The 18,420-nt window shown below is 39.3% G+C and overlaps 1 protein-coding gene across 1 annotated transcript; it reads right to left on the bottom strand.

Moving 5' to 3' along the window:
• Nucleotides 1-7,207: 7,207 nt before the first annotated feature.
• Nucleotides 7,208-10,872, bottom strand: LOC111914708 (uncharacterized). The gene is made up of 7 exons (XM_023910418.3): nucleotides 10,496-10,872; nucleotides 9,869-10,033; nucleotides 9,646-9,772; nucleotides 8,817-9,551; nucleotides 8,350-8,722; nucleotides 7,829-8,200; nucleotides 7,208-7,746 (listed from the first exon to the last, which is right to left on the bottom strand). Exons 1-7 carry the CDS (start codon nucleotides 10,677-10,679, stop codon nucleotides 7,414-7,416), a joined length of 2,289 nt encoding a protein of 762 aa, XP_023766186.1. The 5' UTR covers nucleotides 10,680-10,872; the 3' UTR covers nucleotides 7,208-7,413.
• Nucleotides 10,873-18,420: the final 7,548 nt, after the last annotated feature.

Raw genomic sequence — 18,420 nt, 5'->3', positions numbered from 1 at the left:
AAGTTTCTAATTATATAAATAAAAGAGACAATTTAATTATCATAGCTGAAAATATATTTATTAAAAACTATAAAACTAAAAATACATTAATTATAAATTTTAAAACCTAAAATGTAAAATTTAAAATTAATTAAAAAAATCGTGTTTCTTTTTAAACAAATATTATTGATTTATTAGATTATATTTTATAGTATTATTCTATAATAAAAGAAAAATAATAATACATAAAAGAAGAATAAAAAATTGGTTCTTTTATATAATAAATAAATATTAAATTATTATTGATTTATCCAAACCATTTATAGAAAATTTAAACTTATTTATGTTGAAAATATAGATATAGATATCGTTATCAACCCTCTTATTCATCATTTTGGAATGAATCCCTCCCTCCCCTCCTTTAAAGTTTAAACTTCCTTTCGGTGGATGCTCCAATTATCATTCTACTTTATTTTTCTCTACAACCTTATTTCTATTTATTATAAATTATAATATTAGATTTTTTATTTTCTTAACAAAAGACATATCTATCCATAATTTGCTATTTTAAAATATGATAACATGACTGATGTAAACAAGTTTTCTTGTTAACAAAAGATTTATATAAAACATCTTTAGACTATTAAAATTATACCTGAGATGTAGGAGTTGTCTACACAGCTGCAGGAGCTGTTACACAAGGGATTCATTCGACCGAGTAGTTCACCATGGGGAGCCCCGATTTTGTTCGTGAAGAAGAAGGACGGGTCGCATCGAATGTGTATAGATTACCTGGAGCTGAACAAGGTAACGGTGAAGAACCGTTACCCACTCCCGAGGATTGATGACCTCTTTGACCAGCTTCAGGGAGCATCTTGGTTCTCCAAGATTGATTTGCGTTCGGGTTATCATCAGATGAGGGTCAGAGAGGAGGATACGCAGAAGACCGCATTTCGGACGCGCTATGGCCATTATGAGTTCGTGGTGATGCCGTTTGGGCTCACCAATGCTCCTGCCGCGTTCATGGACCTCATGAACCGCGTATGCAGACCGATGCTGGATCGGTCTGTGATAGTCTTTATCGATGACATCTTGGTTTATTCCAAGACTCAGGAGGAGCATGAGGAGCATCTGAGAGAGGTGTTAGAGACCCTGAGGAGGGAGAGCTTGTATGCCAAGTTCTCCAAGTGTGAGTTTTGGTTGCGCGAGGTGCAATTTCTCGGACACCTTGTCAACCAGAACGGGATTCTGGTCGATCCGGCCAAGGTCAAGGCCGTGATGAGATGGGAGGTTCCGAAGTCTCCATCTGAGATTCGGAGTTTCCAGGGATTAGCAGGCTACTATCGGAGATTTATTCAAGATTTCTCCAAGATAGTCGTACCCCTGACGCGGCTGACGAAGAAAGTCGTGGTCTTTCGGTGGGGACCCGAGCAGCAGGCTGCATTTGAGACACTGAGACAGAGATTGTGCGAGGCGCCGATCTTAGCCCTGGCAGAGGGCGTAGAGGATTTTGTGGTTTATTGTGACGCGTCCATTTCAGGGTTGGGCGAGGTACTGATGCAGAGGGGGCATGTCATTGCCTACGCTTCGAGGCAGCTCAAGCCTCACGAGGCGAACTACCCGACGCATGATTTGGAGTTGGGGGCGGTGGTCTTTGCCCTCAAGATTTGGCGACATTACCTCTACGGGGTTCGATGTACCATCTACACGGACCACAAGAGTTTGAGGTACCTCATGGACAGGCCGAATCTGAAATGAGGCAGCGTCGGTGGTTGGACGTGGTAAAGGATTATGATTGCGAGATCCTCTACCACCCGGGAAAGGCCAATGTGGTGGCCGATGCGCTTAGCCGCAAGGCGGCGCCGATCAGGGACGTTTGCATGAGGATGACCGTAGTGACTCCCCTGTTGGAGCAAATTTGGGAGGCTCAACAGGAGGCGATCAAGGAGGAACATCGGAAGAGCGAGCGTGTGGTGGGTCAGGTTTCCTCCTTCGATTATGATAGCCGAGGACTACTGACACTACACCGTAGGGTGTGGGTGCCGTATCACGGAGGCGTGCGCCAGATTTTGATGGAGGAGGCGCACAAGTCCCGATTCTCTATTCATCCCGGGGCGACGAAGATGTATAGGGATCTTCGTCTAGATTATTGGTGGCCCTGCATGAAGCGGGATGTGGCATGGTACGTTGAGCGGTGCTTGACCTGCAGGAAGGTCAAGGCCGAACATCAGAGACCGCATGGCAAGATGCAGCCGTTGGATATTCCACTGTGGAAATGGGAAGATATCACGATGGATTTTATCACGAAGCTTCCCAGGACCACGCGTGGAGTGGATTCGATTTGGGTCATCGTGGATTGATTGACCAAGAGTGCTCACTTTATCCCGATTCAGGAGAGCATATCGGCCGAGAAATTGGCCGACATCTATATCAGGGAGATCGTGGCGCGGCACGGGGTGCCAGTATCGGTTATCTCGGACAGGGATATGCGTTTTACTTCCAGATTTTGGAAGAGATTTCATGACGAGTTGGGCACTCGTTTGCATTTAGCACCGCCTTTCACCTGCAGACGGATGGTCAGAGCGAACGGACCATCCAGACCTTGGAGGATATGTTGTGGGTGTGCGTGTTAGACTTCGGTGGTAGTTGGGATACCTATCTCCCCTTGGCCGAGTTCTCCTACAACAACAGCTACCACGTGAGTATCAACCGCCCTCCATTCGAGATGTTGTACGGACGGAGGTGCAAGACCCCGATATGTTGGGGTGAAGTTGGTCAGAGAGTCATGGGGAGCACCGAAGTGGTGCTCAAGACGACCGAGAGGATCCAGCAGGTTCGGAGCAGGCTTCAGACTGCTCAGAGTCGACAGAATAGTTACGCCGACAAGCGTCGATCCGACTTGGAGTTCCAAGTCGGGGATATGGTTCTCTTGAAGGTGTCGCCTTGGAAAGGCGTCATTCTATTTAGGAAGCGGGGCAAGTTGGGCCCGAGATTCATCGGACCGTTCAGGGTTGTAGCCCGGGTGGGCAAGGTGGCGTATAGGCTGGATCTGCCAGCTGAGCTCATCCAGATCCACAACACTTTCCATGTTTCTCAGCTGCGGAAGTGTCTAGTGGACGATTCAGAGGTAGTGCCCGCTAGAGGATATACAGGTTGATGACAGCCTGAATTACATTGAACGCCCAGTCGCAATCCTCGACAGGAAGTCGAAGGATTTGAGGAACAAGAAGGTGGAGCTAGTGAAGGTGCAATGGTAGCACCGCAAGGGTTCGGAGTGGACTTGGGAGCCGGTGGAGGAGATGATGGAGCATTATCCTGAGCTGTTCCAGGATCGAGCAACAGACTTCGAGGACGAAGTCTAAAATAAGTGGGGGAGATTTGTAGCACCTGGTTTCTGGTACGTAAATCTCACTTGTGTATTATCCTTTTTTTAGCCTTGGACTCGGCGAGTCATAGGTCCGACTCGCCGAGTAGATACGGGACCCGGGACATGTTTAAGTTGGCGACTCGGCGAGTCCATATCCTGTACTCGGCGAGTCACCGCTGTTGGATGAAACCCTAAGTTTCAGGGGTTTGCACCCTATTTAAACCCCATGTCCTCCCCAAGCCAGCCCCCATTCACCTCAGAGCTCCCAACCCTCGTTCCAAAGCTTGTTTCCTTGAGAGTTTGAAGCATTTTGTGTGTTCTTGAAGGATTTGAGAAGGAAGTGGAGTAGATCAAGAGAAAGGGAAGGAAGCCAAGCATCTTAGTGTCTCTCTCAGTGATTTCCTTGAGGTATAACCCGTTTTCCCTCTGTTTTTATGCTTATTGCTCCATTAAGTCTTTCTTGAGCCCTTCCCCAAACTTGTATGTGCAATATAAGTCATAATAAGTTGATTGGCCTTTAGATCTAGGCAAGATTGAGCTCCAGGAGCTCAGATCCGTTACCTTTATGGACCCATGTTGCTTGTTCACCCTAGATCTACCCTTTTGAGGCATTTTGAGCCCTAAATCCCTCATTGGTGAGTATCTACACGTAAAGTTGGAAACTTTACGTGTCATTCATGTTCTAGGAACCCAGATCTGTGAATGGCATAGACTGGAATCGAGCAAAATCACGTATATAGTGATTGCATGGCGATGACTCGGCGAGTCGTTCATACGACTCGGCGAGTCTGCTCGCGAGTCTCCGAGTTGTCCCCTTTTCGTTGTGTCGAGTGCGAGTAGTGAGTCACGGGGCGTGACTCAGTGAGTTGGAAGCCAAACTCATCCATGGAGGAACTCGACGAGTCCATGTCCTGACTCGGGGAGTTCAAGGCAATCTCCTTAAATCAAGAACAGATTCGGCGAGTTGTTCATACAACTCGACGAGTCACAGCATAAAGTGTTCTTCAGATGAAGATGAACTCGGCGAGTTGTTCATACAACTCGGCGAGTAGGATGAAGGACTTGAACCTCAGTTTAAAAGAAGAACTCGTCGAGTCAACGCCTAACTCGACGAGTAGGGACGGGATCCAGGACAATCGATTGGATAGGGACTCGGCGAGTTGGAGAGCCAACTCGACGAGTCGGGTCAACTGAAAGTTGACTCTGACTTTGACTTATGACATGATCAGGGGTAAAATGGTCATTTTACCCAAAGGTCAGTTAGCAGTGATTGATTGAGTATGTTGTGGGAGTTGCAGCCGGAGGATTTCCGGAGCAGCAGCAGCAACAATAGACAGTCAGTTCCCGATCAGATCAGCAGCTACTTCGAGGTTAGTTACCTTCCAGTAGCGATGGGTCTAAGGCCACAATGTCGGCCCACCAGTAGGAGACATATGATAGATGATTGTCTCTGTGATATCATCTAGGTTTGCTACTACCTGATGTGTTATATGCTAGCATGATATGTTATATGTGATAGTAGTATAGTTCGGTTGTTAGGACCGGAGGGTAGTCGGACACCCCAGATACGTCTGACAGTATGTGATGTTATGTTTATATGCTAGCATGATCTGTTATATGAGTTAGAGGTAGTAGGAGGGGAGCAGTCCCCGAGTTCGGTTGTTAGGACCGAAGAGTAGTTCAGACACCCCAGATATGTCTGATAATATGTTATGTTATGATATGTGATAGTAGTAGCAGTAGGGGGGTGAAATAGTCCCCGAGGATCGGTTGTCACGACCGGCGGGTAGTCAGCACCCCAGAACAGCTTGACACGGGTAGTCAGCACCCCAGAATGGCTTGACACGGGTAGGACGGCACCCCAGAATGGCCGCACGGGTAGTCGGCACCCCATAATGGTCGTACCGGGTAGTCAGGCACCCTTGAATAGCCTGGCAGTATGTATGATATGTGTTGTATGGTATGTGGTACGATGGGGGAACTCACTAAGCTTTGTGCTTACGTTTTTCAGTTGTTGTTTCAGGTACCTCTTCAGCCAAGGGGAAGAAGCAGGCGCGGTAGCGGCTCATCACACACACTCCTTGATTCCGCATTTATGAGTTTACCCTGGGATTGATACTCTGATATTTCGATTGGTTGTATGATTCGGCTTTTAGACATGGTTTACGTTGTGATGTGGTTTGATCAAACAATGTTTTTAATTATTAATGTTTTCTAAAGTAATGTTTTAAAAACGAAATTTTTGGACGTGAAAATTGGGTCGTTACAATATTATTTATAATTGTTGTTATTGTTAATTAATTTTTTTAAATTTATTTGCTTAACGTTTTCATCTATCATTATTATTTAAAATATCATACATTACTTTTGATGTTAAATGTAACAATACAAACATTTATATAGAGTTATTTTTAACTATTGTTATTATAATTTAGGAAATATTTTACTTAAATTGATATTATAATTTAGTTTTTGCATTCATCACTACCATTTATCACTTTTAACTCTTTACAAAATATTTTTTGGTTTTTTTAATTGGAACTGAAATTTATATTTAAATTCACATTGGAATATGCAAAAACACTAATATAGTTGAAGTCTTTACAAATATATATATATATATATATATATATATATATATATATATATATATATATATATATATATATATTATAACTTCATGATCTCAATCGTTTGAATGACTTCTACCCGTGGGTTACACATGAATAAAATTAAATATAATATATGGTTTAATGTTATTTATAGTTGTTATTGTTAATTAATTTTTTAAAATTTATTTGCTTAATGTTTTAATTTGTAATTATAATTATTTAAAACATCAAACATTGTTTTTTGATTTTAAAGGTAACAATATAATCATTTATATAGAGTTATTTATAACTATTGCTATTGTAAGTTATTTTAAGCTGCTTATTTGAAAACTTTTAATGATTATAAAAATATCTTTAGGAAATATTTTAGTTAAATTGATATTAGAATTTAGTTTTTGCATATATCACTACAATTTATGACTTTTAACTATTTACAAAATATTCTTTGGTTTTTAAAGTGGAGCTGAAATTTATATTTAAGTTGACACTGTAATGATATATTTAAATTAACAATTTAAGTATTTTGTCAAAACTGTTCAAAAGTTGTTAAAAGTTAAAGACATAAGTTTATAAGTAGAAGTACAAATATTATTTTAAAACAGAAATTTAGTTTATTAATGATAACACTTTAGGTTTGATATTTATTTAACCTTATTAATCAACTTATAATCATTATTAGAAAGACACTATAATTTATCACTTTTAAGTATGTGCAAAATATTCTTTGGGTTGTTTAAGTTAAATTAAAACTGATATTTAAGTTGACTCAGTAATGTTATATTTAAATTAATAATTTATTTTTATACAAATTGTTGCAAAATTGTATCTTTAAAATAATAATGGTTTACATTCAACAATATATTAAAACTAATAAATTAAATATAATATGTTAAAAGTTAAAAACATAACTTTATAAGTAGAAGTAAAGATATTATTTTAATATTAAAATTTAGTTTATAACTTTAGGCTTGATATTTATTTAACCTAATTAACCAAATTATAATTATTATTAAAAAGAAATTGAAAAGTCATGGGAGTTTCAAATTAATGTAGTGAAAGAAAAAATATATAGGGGTTTCAAATGAATGTGGTGCTTGGAAAAATGTTTTTTTATAAGTAAATAATGAAAATGACGATGCATTTTACCAAAAGCATTTTCTGTAATTGACAAAATGGATTCCCACTGTCAAACATATTTATTCTATTTTTTTTTTTTTCGCAAAACTACTGGGAACATTTGGCAAAAAGATTGAAACCGATCTGACATTCCTTTGATATAATAAGAAGTAAAAACGGGGTTAGGGAGACACTCGCATTGGCATCAACATCAAACGTTACAATGACTAAAAACTTAAGCACCAAAACCAACCATTACCCAAAAAAAAAAAAACCAAGTCCACTAACCACAATCCTACTACAATACAACCATCATCATCAGTAATCAGTAATCAGAAATCAATATCCGTTTTGCCATAGCTGCTGTTGCGACTGAAGTTTCTGTTGGGACCCACCCCCATCCCTAGGGTTCTGCTGTTGTTGCTGTTGCTGTAACTGTAATTGCAACTGTAACTGCTGTTCCTGTGATACCCCCGCCATCTGAGATTGGAAAAAATCCGGGTAGTTTACACCCGCCCCACCGTATCCCTGTGACGGCTGCCGGAACCCACTGGGCGGCTGTGGCTGTGGCTGCTGCTGTTGCTGTGGCTGTTGCTGGTTCTGGCTCTGTAAGCTGTAATACGCGTTGGCCGGAACTGCTGACCGGGACCCACCTCCACGAGCCCACTCATTCTACCAAAATCACACAAACAATTGGTATTCCAATATTAAAAATAAAAAAGTGATTATGATTTTGTTATTATAAGTTTATTACCTGTTGGAGTTCTTTGTAATGGGCGTTTAATACATCTTCATAGTTTCCAGATGATGCGTATCCGGAAGGAAGAGTGGGAGATTGGGTAGAAAGATTGTTTTTATAATGTGGAAGAATGGCTGCTGCCAGCTGTTGATGATATGTATTAGGTTGAAATCCAGATGGCATGTATGTGTAGCTTTGGGGTAAATAAGGATAGCTCATCATATTCATATTCATGTTCATGTTGGTGAAATGTCCTCCTAAAGGAAGGTTATGTTGGGAATAAGGGTGCATGGTAAGGTGCTGTGGAACAGCAGGTGTGTGTTGTGGCTGTGCTGGTTGTGATGATGATGATGATGATGGCGATGTCAGCCCCACATTCTTCAAAGCCTACAAAATTTTCATAAATATAATTTAAATTTAAATGTTTATGATGGATATGAAATCATGAATGTAAGTAAATATATATATATATATATATATATATATATATATATATATATATATATATATATATATATATATATATATATAAGTACCTCGGCCATAGATACGGTTGGATCGTTGATTGGGGATGCTGAGTTGGCATACCTACTTGGCATTGATTGACTGACTGAAAGTGAAAACTGAGAGTATGATGACAGGTCAGATTCTCTTACTGGATTTGGATGACCGTTTGCTGACATGGCATTCATAAAAGGAGTGGAAATTTGACTTTGAGGGAAATCGAATGTATGCGTGTTTGTTGTTGGAGGGAAACCATATTCATTGCCACGTGTCACTTCATGATCATGATGATGATGATGATGATGATGATCCTCTTGTTTCAATGCAGTTTGTGAAGCAGAAGCTAAATCATAACTTTCTGTATTTCCTCCTGCTCTACTTCTATCTTCATAGTACTCCAAGTTTCTGATTTTTTTTTTCAAAAAAAAAGTTAAAAAAGTAATATTAAAAAATAAAAGGATTCTATGAGTAATAAGAGATTATATAACTAAATCCGTACGTGGTTTCAGAGTGCTCAACAGATGAGGTAACCGGCTCTGGCTCTACATCTGCTGTAGATGTAAAATGACCAGAATACCCTTGGTTCATGTTTGCTACAAAGCTCCCGAAACTCAAATGTGAGCAATCAGCTGTATGGACTTGCAGGTGATCTGGAATGACTACAGAAGGTACATCATCATCATCATCATCATCATCATCATCATCCTCTTGAGGTGGAGCTGGATTCATATGATTTTCTTCATGTATATTTGCAGTCACTGATGATATAGGCACAGTTGCATCATCATCATCTTCTTCTTCTTCTTCTTCTAGTGAAATGTCTAAATTACCCTCATGAGACTCGTTCTCATTCTCATTGTCATAATCCTCATTCTGATCTTCTGAGGAACTTTCATCTTGTACCTCAACCTCATTGGTCTCATGCCCTAACAACTGCTTGTTTGATTGATCAGAATTTGTAGTGGATTCTGTAATGGGATGCAGATTAACAGGCTGTGGTTGTTCAATGAAGGGCCATTCATTATCAGGAGAAGAAGCATGGTTGTCGGACACTGCGGGTGGAGGTGGAGGAGCATGGTTGTGACTGGCGGTTTGTGGTGGTGGTGGTTGGTTGTTTTGTGGCCTACCCTTTTTGACAATGTCAGCCATTGACTTTTGACCAGGGGCACCTGACCATGCAGATTGGTAGCCAGAAGATGGCTGTGAAACTGAAACTGATGCATTATCGGATGCACTGTAGTAGGAAATAGGAATCATACCAATAAAACAGGTTAAAATTTTAATTGTTCGAATGTTATGAATTCAAGAACCTGTTAGGAATCACTAACCTGAAACTTGGAGGATTCCAACTTGTATTACGTGGGACCACTTTAGATGCTGATGTGGTTGAACTTGCAAAAGAACTTGTCTCATTTTCTCTCTTATATGTTGGTTTTCCATACAATCCACCAGACTCTGAAAAAATGCATTCAGATTTCATAAACATCAAAACTCAACTTCTTTATAGAAATCAACATATTTTTTCCAAGTTATGGCATTTCATTTGTATACCAGAAGAGCTAAAATGGTTTGAGCCACCACGTCCACCATATCTGTCTGTACCACTTCTACCCCCACGGTTAGAGGTCCCACCACCACCACCACGAGTTCTTGGTTCTGTTGAATCTTTGAACTCTTTTTTCTTTTCTCGTTTGCTCTTCACCTCATGAAAAGGATCTACACAATAAAGAAACTTCAGATTACAAATTTACAATTTGTTTTAAGTTTTTAACATTGCCAGAATCATAATCTGTAGTTCAAGTATAAGTAGAAGACTTCAGTGATGAGGCAATAAACGCATTAAAAGTCATCGAGGCAATAATAATACACTGTGTATCTCGTTCAACTTAAACCCTAAAAATCAAAAGTTACAAATACGATTGATGTATTCGATCAGATAAACAGCTAAGGTTTTTTTTAGTAAATATTCAAACGTTTGTTAGCCCCAAAACGCCACAAATACATAATCTACTTTTCGCATATAAAAAGCGAAACAATTCAAAGCGAGAACGCGGTTCGATTTTTTTTCGATTTCTACACTCAATAACCATTCTTCAATCTTATCGACTCGGAAGATTAGGGCAAACAAGAAGTAATAAACTGAAAAAAATATATATTCAGAAACATGATTGATTTCACCTTGGGAGAGAAGGCGATTAACGGCTTCATTAGGGTCCATGTTACAATCTTTTAGCGTGGAGTAGATCTCCGCTTCCGGGACTCCGTTTACTATCTCCTTCAAACTTTGTACCATCCTCCTAGACGCCGATGGTATTCCTTGTGATCCTCCCCCATTACTCCCTCCGCCGCCTCTGCTACCCATACTTGTTATCAGATCTAACACTGTCGTTCACCGCCGCCACCACCGTCTGCAGTCGTACAGTGCGTGTGTCTGTCAGTTTGAAGTGGGATGAAAGAGGATCGATGACTGCTGGCTTTAGACCAGAACAAGAGATATACGAAGCTTTCTCTCTCTCCTTTGAAAACCTTCTGTTTGTCTCTCTCTCCCAATATGTTTTTGTATCTATCTTGTTAATTACTTTCCTTTTTTCCTTTCAAACTATTATTCCAGTGCACCGAATAAATTTGCATTTCATCTTTGGATTGATCTAATTTTGATTTAGTTAATCTAATTTTTACCAAAGGCTTTCTAGCCAAGAGTGTCCTCTTTCCTTAAGTTTGAGAGTTCAATTCTCGTCGTTGTGGACATAGATGAATTTAAAGGGTAATTTAGGAGTATATCGTTTCAAAAAAAAAAAAAAATTTATGAGGTGGGCGATGACTATACCTAATTAGCAACGATGCAATGTGATATTTAAATGTTTCTAATTATGGGTGCAAACGAGTTGAGCAAAATTCGGTTCGGATTCGTTTAAGTTATAAGGGGTTCAGCTTGATTCAAGCTCGTGAAGAATTATACAGGTTCGGTTCGGTTATTATTTTTTTTCTAACAAGCCTAAATAAGCTTAAGTTTTGTTCGAACTTGTAAAAGAGCTCGTTTACAAATACTTTAAATCTTTATTTCCTCAAATATGTTTTTATTTCAAAGTATAAAAATGATAATAAATTATATTATATATAGGCTCTTTTAAGCTCGCGAACCTAATCGAGCTAAGTGACACATGCTCGAACTCGAGCTCGTTTCATAAACAAATCTAATATTAGGTTCGGGCTCGTTTAAAATCGGTATCGAGTCGAGCTTTTAACGAAACGATCCCTATTAGCTCACGAGTCACGAATAGTTTGACTTGTTTGCACCCTTATTCCAATCCATCATAAGCGAATTTAGAACCGGATCTTATTGGGACTTATACAACTAACATATTAGAATACACTACAAGAATGGTCCATGTGGTATGCATTTTTTTCGGGTTTGGGTCCAAAACCCGAATTTTTTGGATTGGTGGTCCTTTTAAACTAGTTTCGTTGCGTATTTGGTCCCTCTAAATATTGAAATGACTATTATGTCCTTCTATTTTTTTCCGTTTTCTTAAAAGATCTAATACTTATTAAATAATTTTTATAATTAAAAATAAAAAGGGTCCACCCCTCTCTCTCTCTCTCTAACATCCCAGAAATAAGACCCAAAAGTTTTATTTTTAACTTAAGTAAAACAGTAATCCAAAACATTGTCATACAACCAAGAAAAGATCAAAGTGTATCATTACAACACAAAATATCAGAGTAAACCTCGAAATGCGAAATAAAGTGGTGTGTGCTCTGCAATCATCCCGGGCTCTTCCATTTCGAACCAGAAGTACCTGAAACATAAACTAAAATAATAAGCCCAAAGCTTAGTGAGTTCCCCAAACTGTCACAAACCATACATAATAAACACATACTGGGCCCCCGCCCCACATCAGGCCTCGCCCGACATCGAGTCTCACTCGGCCTCGGGCCCCGCTCGGTTACAAATCTGTCATTCTTTAGGCCCCGCCTAACATCGAGCGCCGCCCGGTACACATATAAACATGTAAACACATAATCATGCTAACGTGTACGATAATCATAAAGTCGATAGCATACAATATAGTCATTGGGCCTCCCCAGGCATCGAGCCCTGCTAGATATACATACCAGCACATAACACATGCAAGAGTCACACAGACATCTAGCATCCTAACATAATAATCATGGGTCGACATTAGTGTCTTCGACTCGCCAAACACAGTGAGGAAACTCACCTCAGAATGTTGAATCTCACAAATAAATCTCTGGTTGCTGGTCCGCTAAAATCTCCGCACTATCAACATAAACATCCAATTAATAATTGGATTCGGACTCACACTAAGAGTCCACACTAGGGTAAAAGACATTTTTACCCTTTTCCTAACTTGGCTTAAGGTCAAGGCCCAAGCCAACTATCCAAAAGGCCCAAATTCCAAAATGATTACCTAAAGCCCAAATATGGCCCAACTTCCAGATTGGGCCCAAATACCTTCGTGAGACTTCAACTAAAGTGTCCAATAAAATAGCATCAACCCAAAACTAGAATTTTGATAGCCCAACAAAGCCTTACACTCCTAAGGTCCAACATGGGCCCAATACCAAAAAGCCCAAAATTTCGAAGCCCACTGCTGAGTACGCGAGGCGTACTCAGCTCGTACGCATAGCGTACACGCTCTAGGGCTAGTATTCGTAGTGTACCAGCTTGTATGCACAACGTACTCCCCATTTGGCCATCCCACATCATTAAGCACTTAATCCGCCCAGCCCTTGCTCCATACTCTCATATCTGATTTCCTTAAGGAAACTTATCACATAAAGTTGGCAACTTTACGTGCATACATGGCTTAATGGGATCTAAAGCTCAAAAGAGCTTAACAAAAAGTCTTAACAAAAGCATGAGTCCATAAACACCTCAAAGCTTGCATTTTTATAGACAAAGGGACCAAAATAAACCTAGATCTACCAACAATCACTTTTGGAATGAATCAAGAAGCTCATCAATCACTCCAGGGACGCAAAAAGCATAAAATAGAAACATAACTAGATCTAGCATCATAGATTAGCAAGATGTTAGCTTTTTACCTCAAAGGCTAGCAAATGATGAGCTAATCTCGGATCTTCAAGCTCCAAACATAACTCTGTTAGGCGTGTCAAACCCAACAAATAAATGGGGTACGATATGCTCCAAAAGAACACTACTGTATTGCACTAAAAGGTTAGTACAAGGCAACAAGGCCGATCCACAAAGACAAGGGACAATTAGTCTTTACCTCTTTGCGCAAGGTAATTTAGTCACCAAAAGTAAGAGGGAGAGTTTTGAATGCAAAGATTAAAACTAGCAATTAAAGACACAAGTAATCAGCTAAAAGAGTGATTTAAATTTAGAATTTGTAAGGACTCCAACTCTATGTATGACAACTTAGCAATGCAATTCCAAAATGACATGATACTTGCTCAATTTTATCTAAGTTGAAAGTGTTAACAAGCTCTAACACTTCTCATTCACCACATTAATTAACAAGCTCTTTGATTAACCTTAACCTTACTAACCTAATCTAAACAAGCTCTTAGAATTAGATTTATAAATTGCATTAAGCTTTATGTGAATGTTCTCAACAACACCCAATACTCCTCACAAGCTCGGGAGCGTAAGAATGTGTGAATAAGATTTACACTAAATTCATTCAATGGAAATCAGTTTAGTGCTTGTTACTTAGTCCAATTCACAAAACAATTATGGATTTTGCAAAACAGATAACTTGAATGACCTAACCCTAATTCAAATGGCCAATAAGAATCACAAGTAGAATAAAACATTTGATTAAAGCAAAATCAAATTCACTAGATAGATATTAAAAGAAAACATCAAGTCATATGATTGAAATCACAACCAATAAGTCAAAACACGAAGTTGGAGAAACTAGGGTTCTAGCCATACATGGCTAGAACTATATCACAAGTTGCAAAGATGGAAATAATGTGCAATTACAACTTACAAATAAGAGAAATAATGTTTCCAAATGATAAATGATCAAATCCTTGCAAAAACCTTCGAAATCCCCTCACCAATAATGGCCCATGTCAAAATAGGCTAAATTGACATGGGTCGTGTTTAGCATGGTCAACAGCTTCTTTTTGGTCAAACACGCTCTGTGCCCACTTTTCAATGTCAATCCAACACGACCTGTGTACTCCTCTGACTCCGAATCCAAACTTGATTTTTCCAACTTTTCCATTCTTCGCCCGATCATCCTGAAATCTTCACCAATGCTTCTCGGCACCTCCCAAAGCGCGTTCTAACCTCCGATTTACCTGAAAAGAACATGAAAGTGTGCAAATAAGGTTGTTCTAGAGACTAGCATGAATTGGATGAAATGCACGAAAAATGAATAACAACTTGCTTAATAGATGCATAAAAGGGACTAAAAGGTGTGCAAAAAGGTGCACAAAATGCACCTAACAAACTCCAAGTGGTCCATTTCTTCTTCTGCTTCACAAAGCACAAACCAACACACTTTATGGCTCAAAAGTCTCAAGAACACACTAGGGTTTCGATTTATGGACAAGGGAGGGTGGAGGTTGGCTTAACATGACCAGATGAGGCTATCATAAGGTTTATATAGAGTGCAAACCCTAAAAATTAGGGTTTCCTTAATATTTACGTCCGCCCCGCGTACTCCACGTACGCCCAACATACGTAGATTGAATCCGCAATCAACTTCAGGCTACTACGCTAAGCTTACCATCCTGTATGCCCCACATACTAGCTTAAGGACTAAATTTGCAAACTTTTTAGAATAAAGAGGTTAAATTTAGAACCTACCAAATTCAAGTGTTAAACTATATATATATATATATATATATATATATATATATATATATATATATATATATATATATATATATATATATATCATATAGAGAGTTTGTAATTGGAAGTTAAATGGAATTCCCAAATCAATTTCGATAATATTTCTAGAGATAACATTATCAATAAACCCATTAATTGTGGACATACTTTGACCACACGAATCATTTATATGAATACGTAACTTAACAACAATTGACGATTTATTAAGAGACAAAACCCTTTTAACGAAGTCAGAAAAAAGGACTAAATTCGACTCTCTTTTTAATGGATTTTGATAAAGAAAATTGTCCAAATCTTTAATTGGAAGAAAACCCATAAATTTACCCATCTTGAAGAAAGAATTGAAGTCACAACAACATGTTTGGTTGGGAGGAACGATAGGATGTAATAGAGGACATCATTAAGTAAGCAATTGATTTTGTCCATGGGAGCTATTTAGATCAAATTCAAATATTTAACATAAGAGTTTTTTTTATTTTAAAAATCTCTGTATGCAAGCTTCATTACCAAATTTCTCCTAAAAATGTATATTAATTGAGTATCCTGGTCGATTAACAGAAGCATAAAAACAGAGTTGAAGTTGTTCTTGAATTCCTCCGGAAACCTTCTCTGCTCACTCTCAAACAAGTTTTAATCTCTCTCTTTCTCTCTCTCTCTCTCTCTCTCTCGTTCTCTCTCTGTGTTAAAGACCGATTTGAGGTGGTCAACCTCCCAAGGAAATAACGAGATGAGATATATAATTGTTTACTAAATTATTCTCCATTTTTAATGCAAATACATAACATTTAAATAGTAGAGGAAATATTAAACATAAGGAACTAGTGGTGCTAGCAGTTTACCATGATCCTAAATAAATAATTATGCTACGTGATAATATGGATAATGGGGGGTTAAACTTCATGCAATGGTATTGGCGATAATCAAGGAAGTATCACAAAAGTGTCACATAAAGGTGGTTATTGGGTTTAGCCATGGAGGCACCCTCAAGTATGGCCTGGGATACGTATCAATTCCCTCACCCTTAAAATTGACCTCGTCCTCGAGGTCCGACAAGTTAGTTTGTAGAGGAATGAAACTGGAAAATCGTTTGTCTCTCAGTTGAATGTTGCATGTGACAAGTTGGATTTTCCCGAAGATAGTTTTAGATTTTGGCGGTTATGAGGACGACAGTTGTTAGGGTGACAAAGTTGATGGCATCGACTTTGGTGGAGGCGGTAGCGGTGGGTATAGCGTTGTTGGCGTCCTTGATTGTTGATTCGGTGGTGGAAGCGGAGGTGGAGACGGGATGAGTTTGGCCATGATTTTGGTTTGAATGTCGTGAGGTTGTTGACAATGGCCATTTGTGTTATAATTGCATCAAGATGGTGGGCATTAGCGGTGGAAATAAAATGAGTGTGGAGAGTTGCTCGCAGATACTTGGCAGTGTGACATCGGTGGACAAATCTTGACGGGGAGGCATGATGAACGGGAATGAAAGCACCATTGATAAAGATCGATTTGAGGTGGTCAACCTCCCATGGAAATAACGAGATAAGATATACACTTTTTTACTAAATTCTTCTTCCTTCTTAATGCAAATACATAACATTTAAATAGTAGAGGAAATACTAAAAATAAGGAACTAGTGGTGCTAGCAATTTACCAGGATCCTAAATGAATAAATATGTTATGTGATAATATGGATAGTGGGGAGTTAAACTCCATGCAATGGTATTGGTGATAATCAAGGAAGTATTGCAAAAGTGTCACAAAAGGTGGTTATTGGGTCTCGCCATGGAGGCGGCCTCAAGTATAGCCTGGATACGTATCACTCTTCATTTCCTTCATCATCATATGAAGCAGCTATGACCTAGTCCCTCATGGAGAGAAAATCTCGGTATCGGTATATTTTCTTCCTTTTTTCGTTTCTCGTCACTTGTAATATGTTAAGCTTATACTAATTTAATACAAAACGAGATTATTTTACGATTTGAAAATTAGAGAGAATGTAAAAAAATCTTCTAAATTTAATGGAACATGTAACAATTACTTTTCGTTGTAGCTCTTTTGGATCTACCAAATTTTTTTTGGAAATTGTTCTATTTATCGACAAATATGTTGTTCGAAAAATATCCTTCAAGGTGCTGCTTGTTTTAACCCTAACTATAACGACCCAATTTTTACGTCCAAAAATTTCGTTATAAAACATTACATAAAAGCATTAGTAGTTAAAACATTGTTTGACTAAACCATTTCACATCAAAAACCAAATTGAAAACCATAACATTCGATCAATCAAATATCAGAGTATCAATCCCAGAATAAACTCGTAACTGCGGAAACAAGAGAGTGTGTGTGTGTGTGACATGCTGCTACCGCGCCGACTCCTTTCCCCTAGCTGAGGAGGTACCTGAAACCAAAACTGAAAACCGTAAGCACGAAGCTTAGTGAGTTCCCCCACCGTACCACATACCACAATAATCACATAACACACATATATATTGTCAGGCACATCTGGGTGCCTGACCTACCCCTTCGGTCCTCTCGACCGGGTATTGCCAAGCATATTTGGGTGCTGGCCTCCCCTTCGGTCCTCTCGACCGGATACTGCCTAGCATATATGGGTGCTGGCCCCCCCTTCGGTCCTCTCAGCCGGATACTGGAGACTATCTCTCCCCCTCTACTACTACCACATTGCACGTATCACAATATCAGAATCCAACTAGCATGACTGGGTATAACTACCCCTTCGGCCCTATCGACCGGATATCTTGGGGACTATCTCCCCTACCACTACTAACACATAGCATCATATCATATTAGCACATAAACATAGCACAGGTAATAGTAACCCCTAGATGAATATCACAGAGACAAACATCTACATACAACTCCTACTGGTGGGCCGGCATTGTGGTCGTAGACCCACTGCTACTGGAAGGCAACTCACCTCGAAAAGGCTGCTGGTCTGTGTGGGAATTGACTGTCTACTGCTGCTGCTGCTGCTCCAGACGTCCCCCGGCTATAATTCCCACAAAACTATCAGTCAAACACCGCTAGATGTTCTTAGGGTAAAATGAACCTTTTTACTCCTTACCAAGTCAAGTCCAGGTCAAAGTCAACTTCCAGTTGACTGGACTCACCGAGTCTGCGAGCAACTCGCCGAGTCTATCCCTCACTGATCCGGTCCCACTCACCCGGTCCCTCTCCCCACTCACTGAGTCACCCATGACTCGCTACCCGGGACTATGGGTCCGACTCGAGT

This window comes from Lactuca sativa, chromosome 4 (assembly GCF_002870075.4).
Source record: "Lactuca sativa cultivar Salinas chromosome 4, Lsat_Salinas_v11, whole genome shotgun sequence".
Classification (NCBI taxonomy): domain Eukaryota; kingdom Viridiplantae; phylum Streptophyta; class Magnoliopsida; order Asterales; family Asteraceae; genus Lactuca; species Lactuca sativa.
This window is presented reverse-complemented; position numbering and strand designations above follow the sequence as displayed.

Excerpts from the sequence above, each read along its gene's own strand:
- LOC111914708 (XM_023910418.3), bottom strand. The coding sequence starts at position 10,679 with ATGGGTAGCAGAGGCGGCGGAGGGAGTAATGGGGGAGGATCACAAGGA. Across the intron at positions 10,034-10,495 it reads TAATCGCCTTCTCTCCCAAG|ATCCTTTTCATGAGGTGAAG; the intron begins GTGAAATCAATC and ends TTTATTGTGTAG. Across the intron at positions 8,723-8,816 it reads GTTGAGCACTCTGAAACCAC|AAACTTGGAGTACTATGAAG; the intron begins GTACGGATTTAG and ends AAAAAAAATCAG.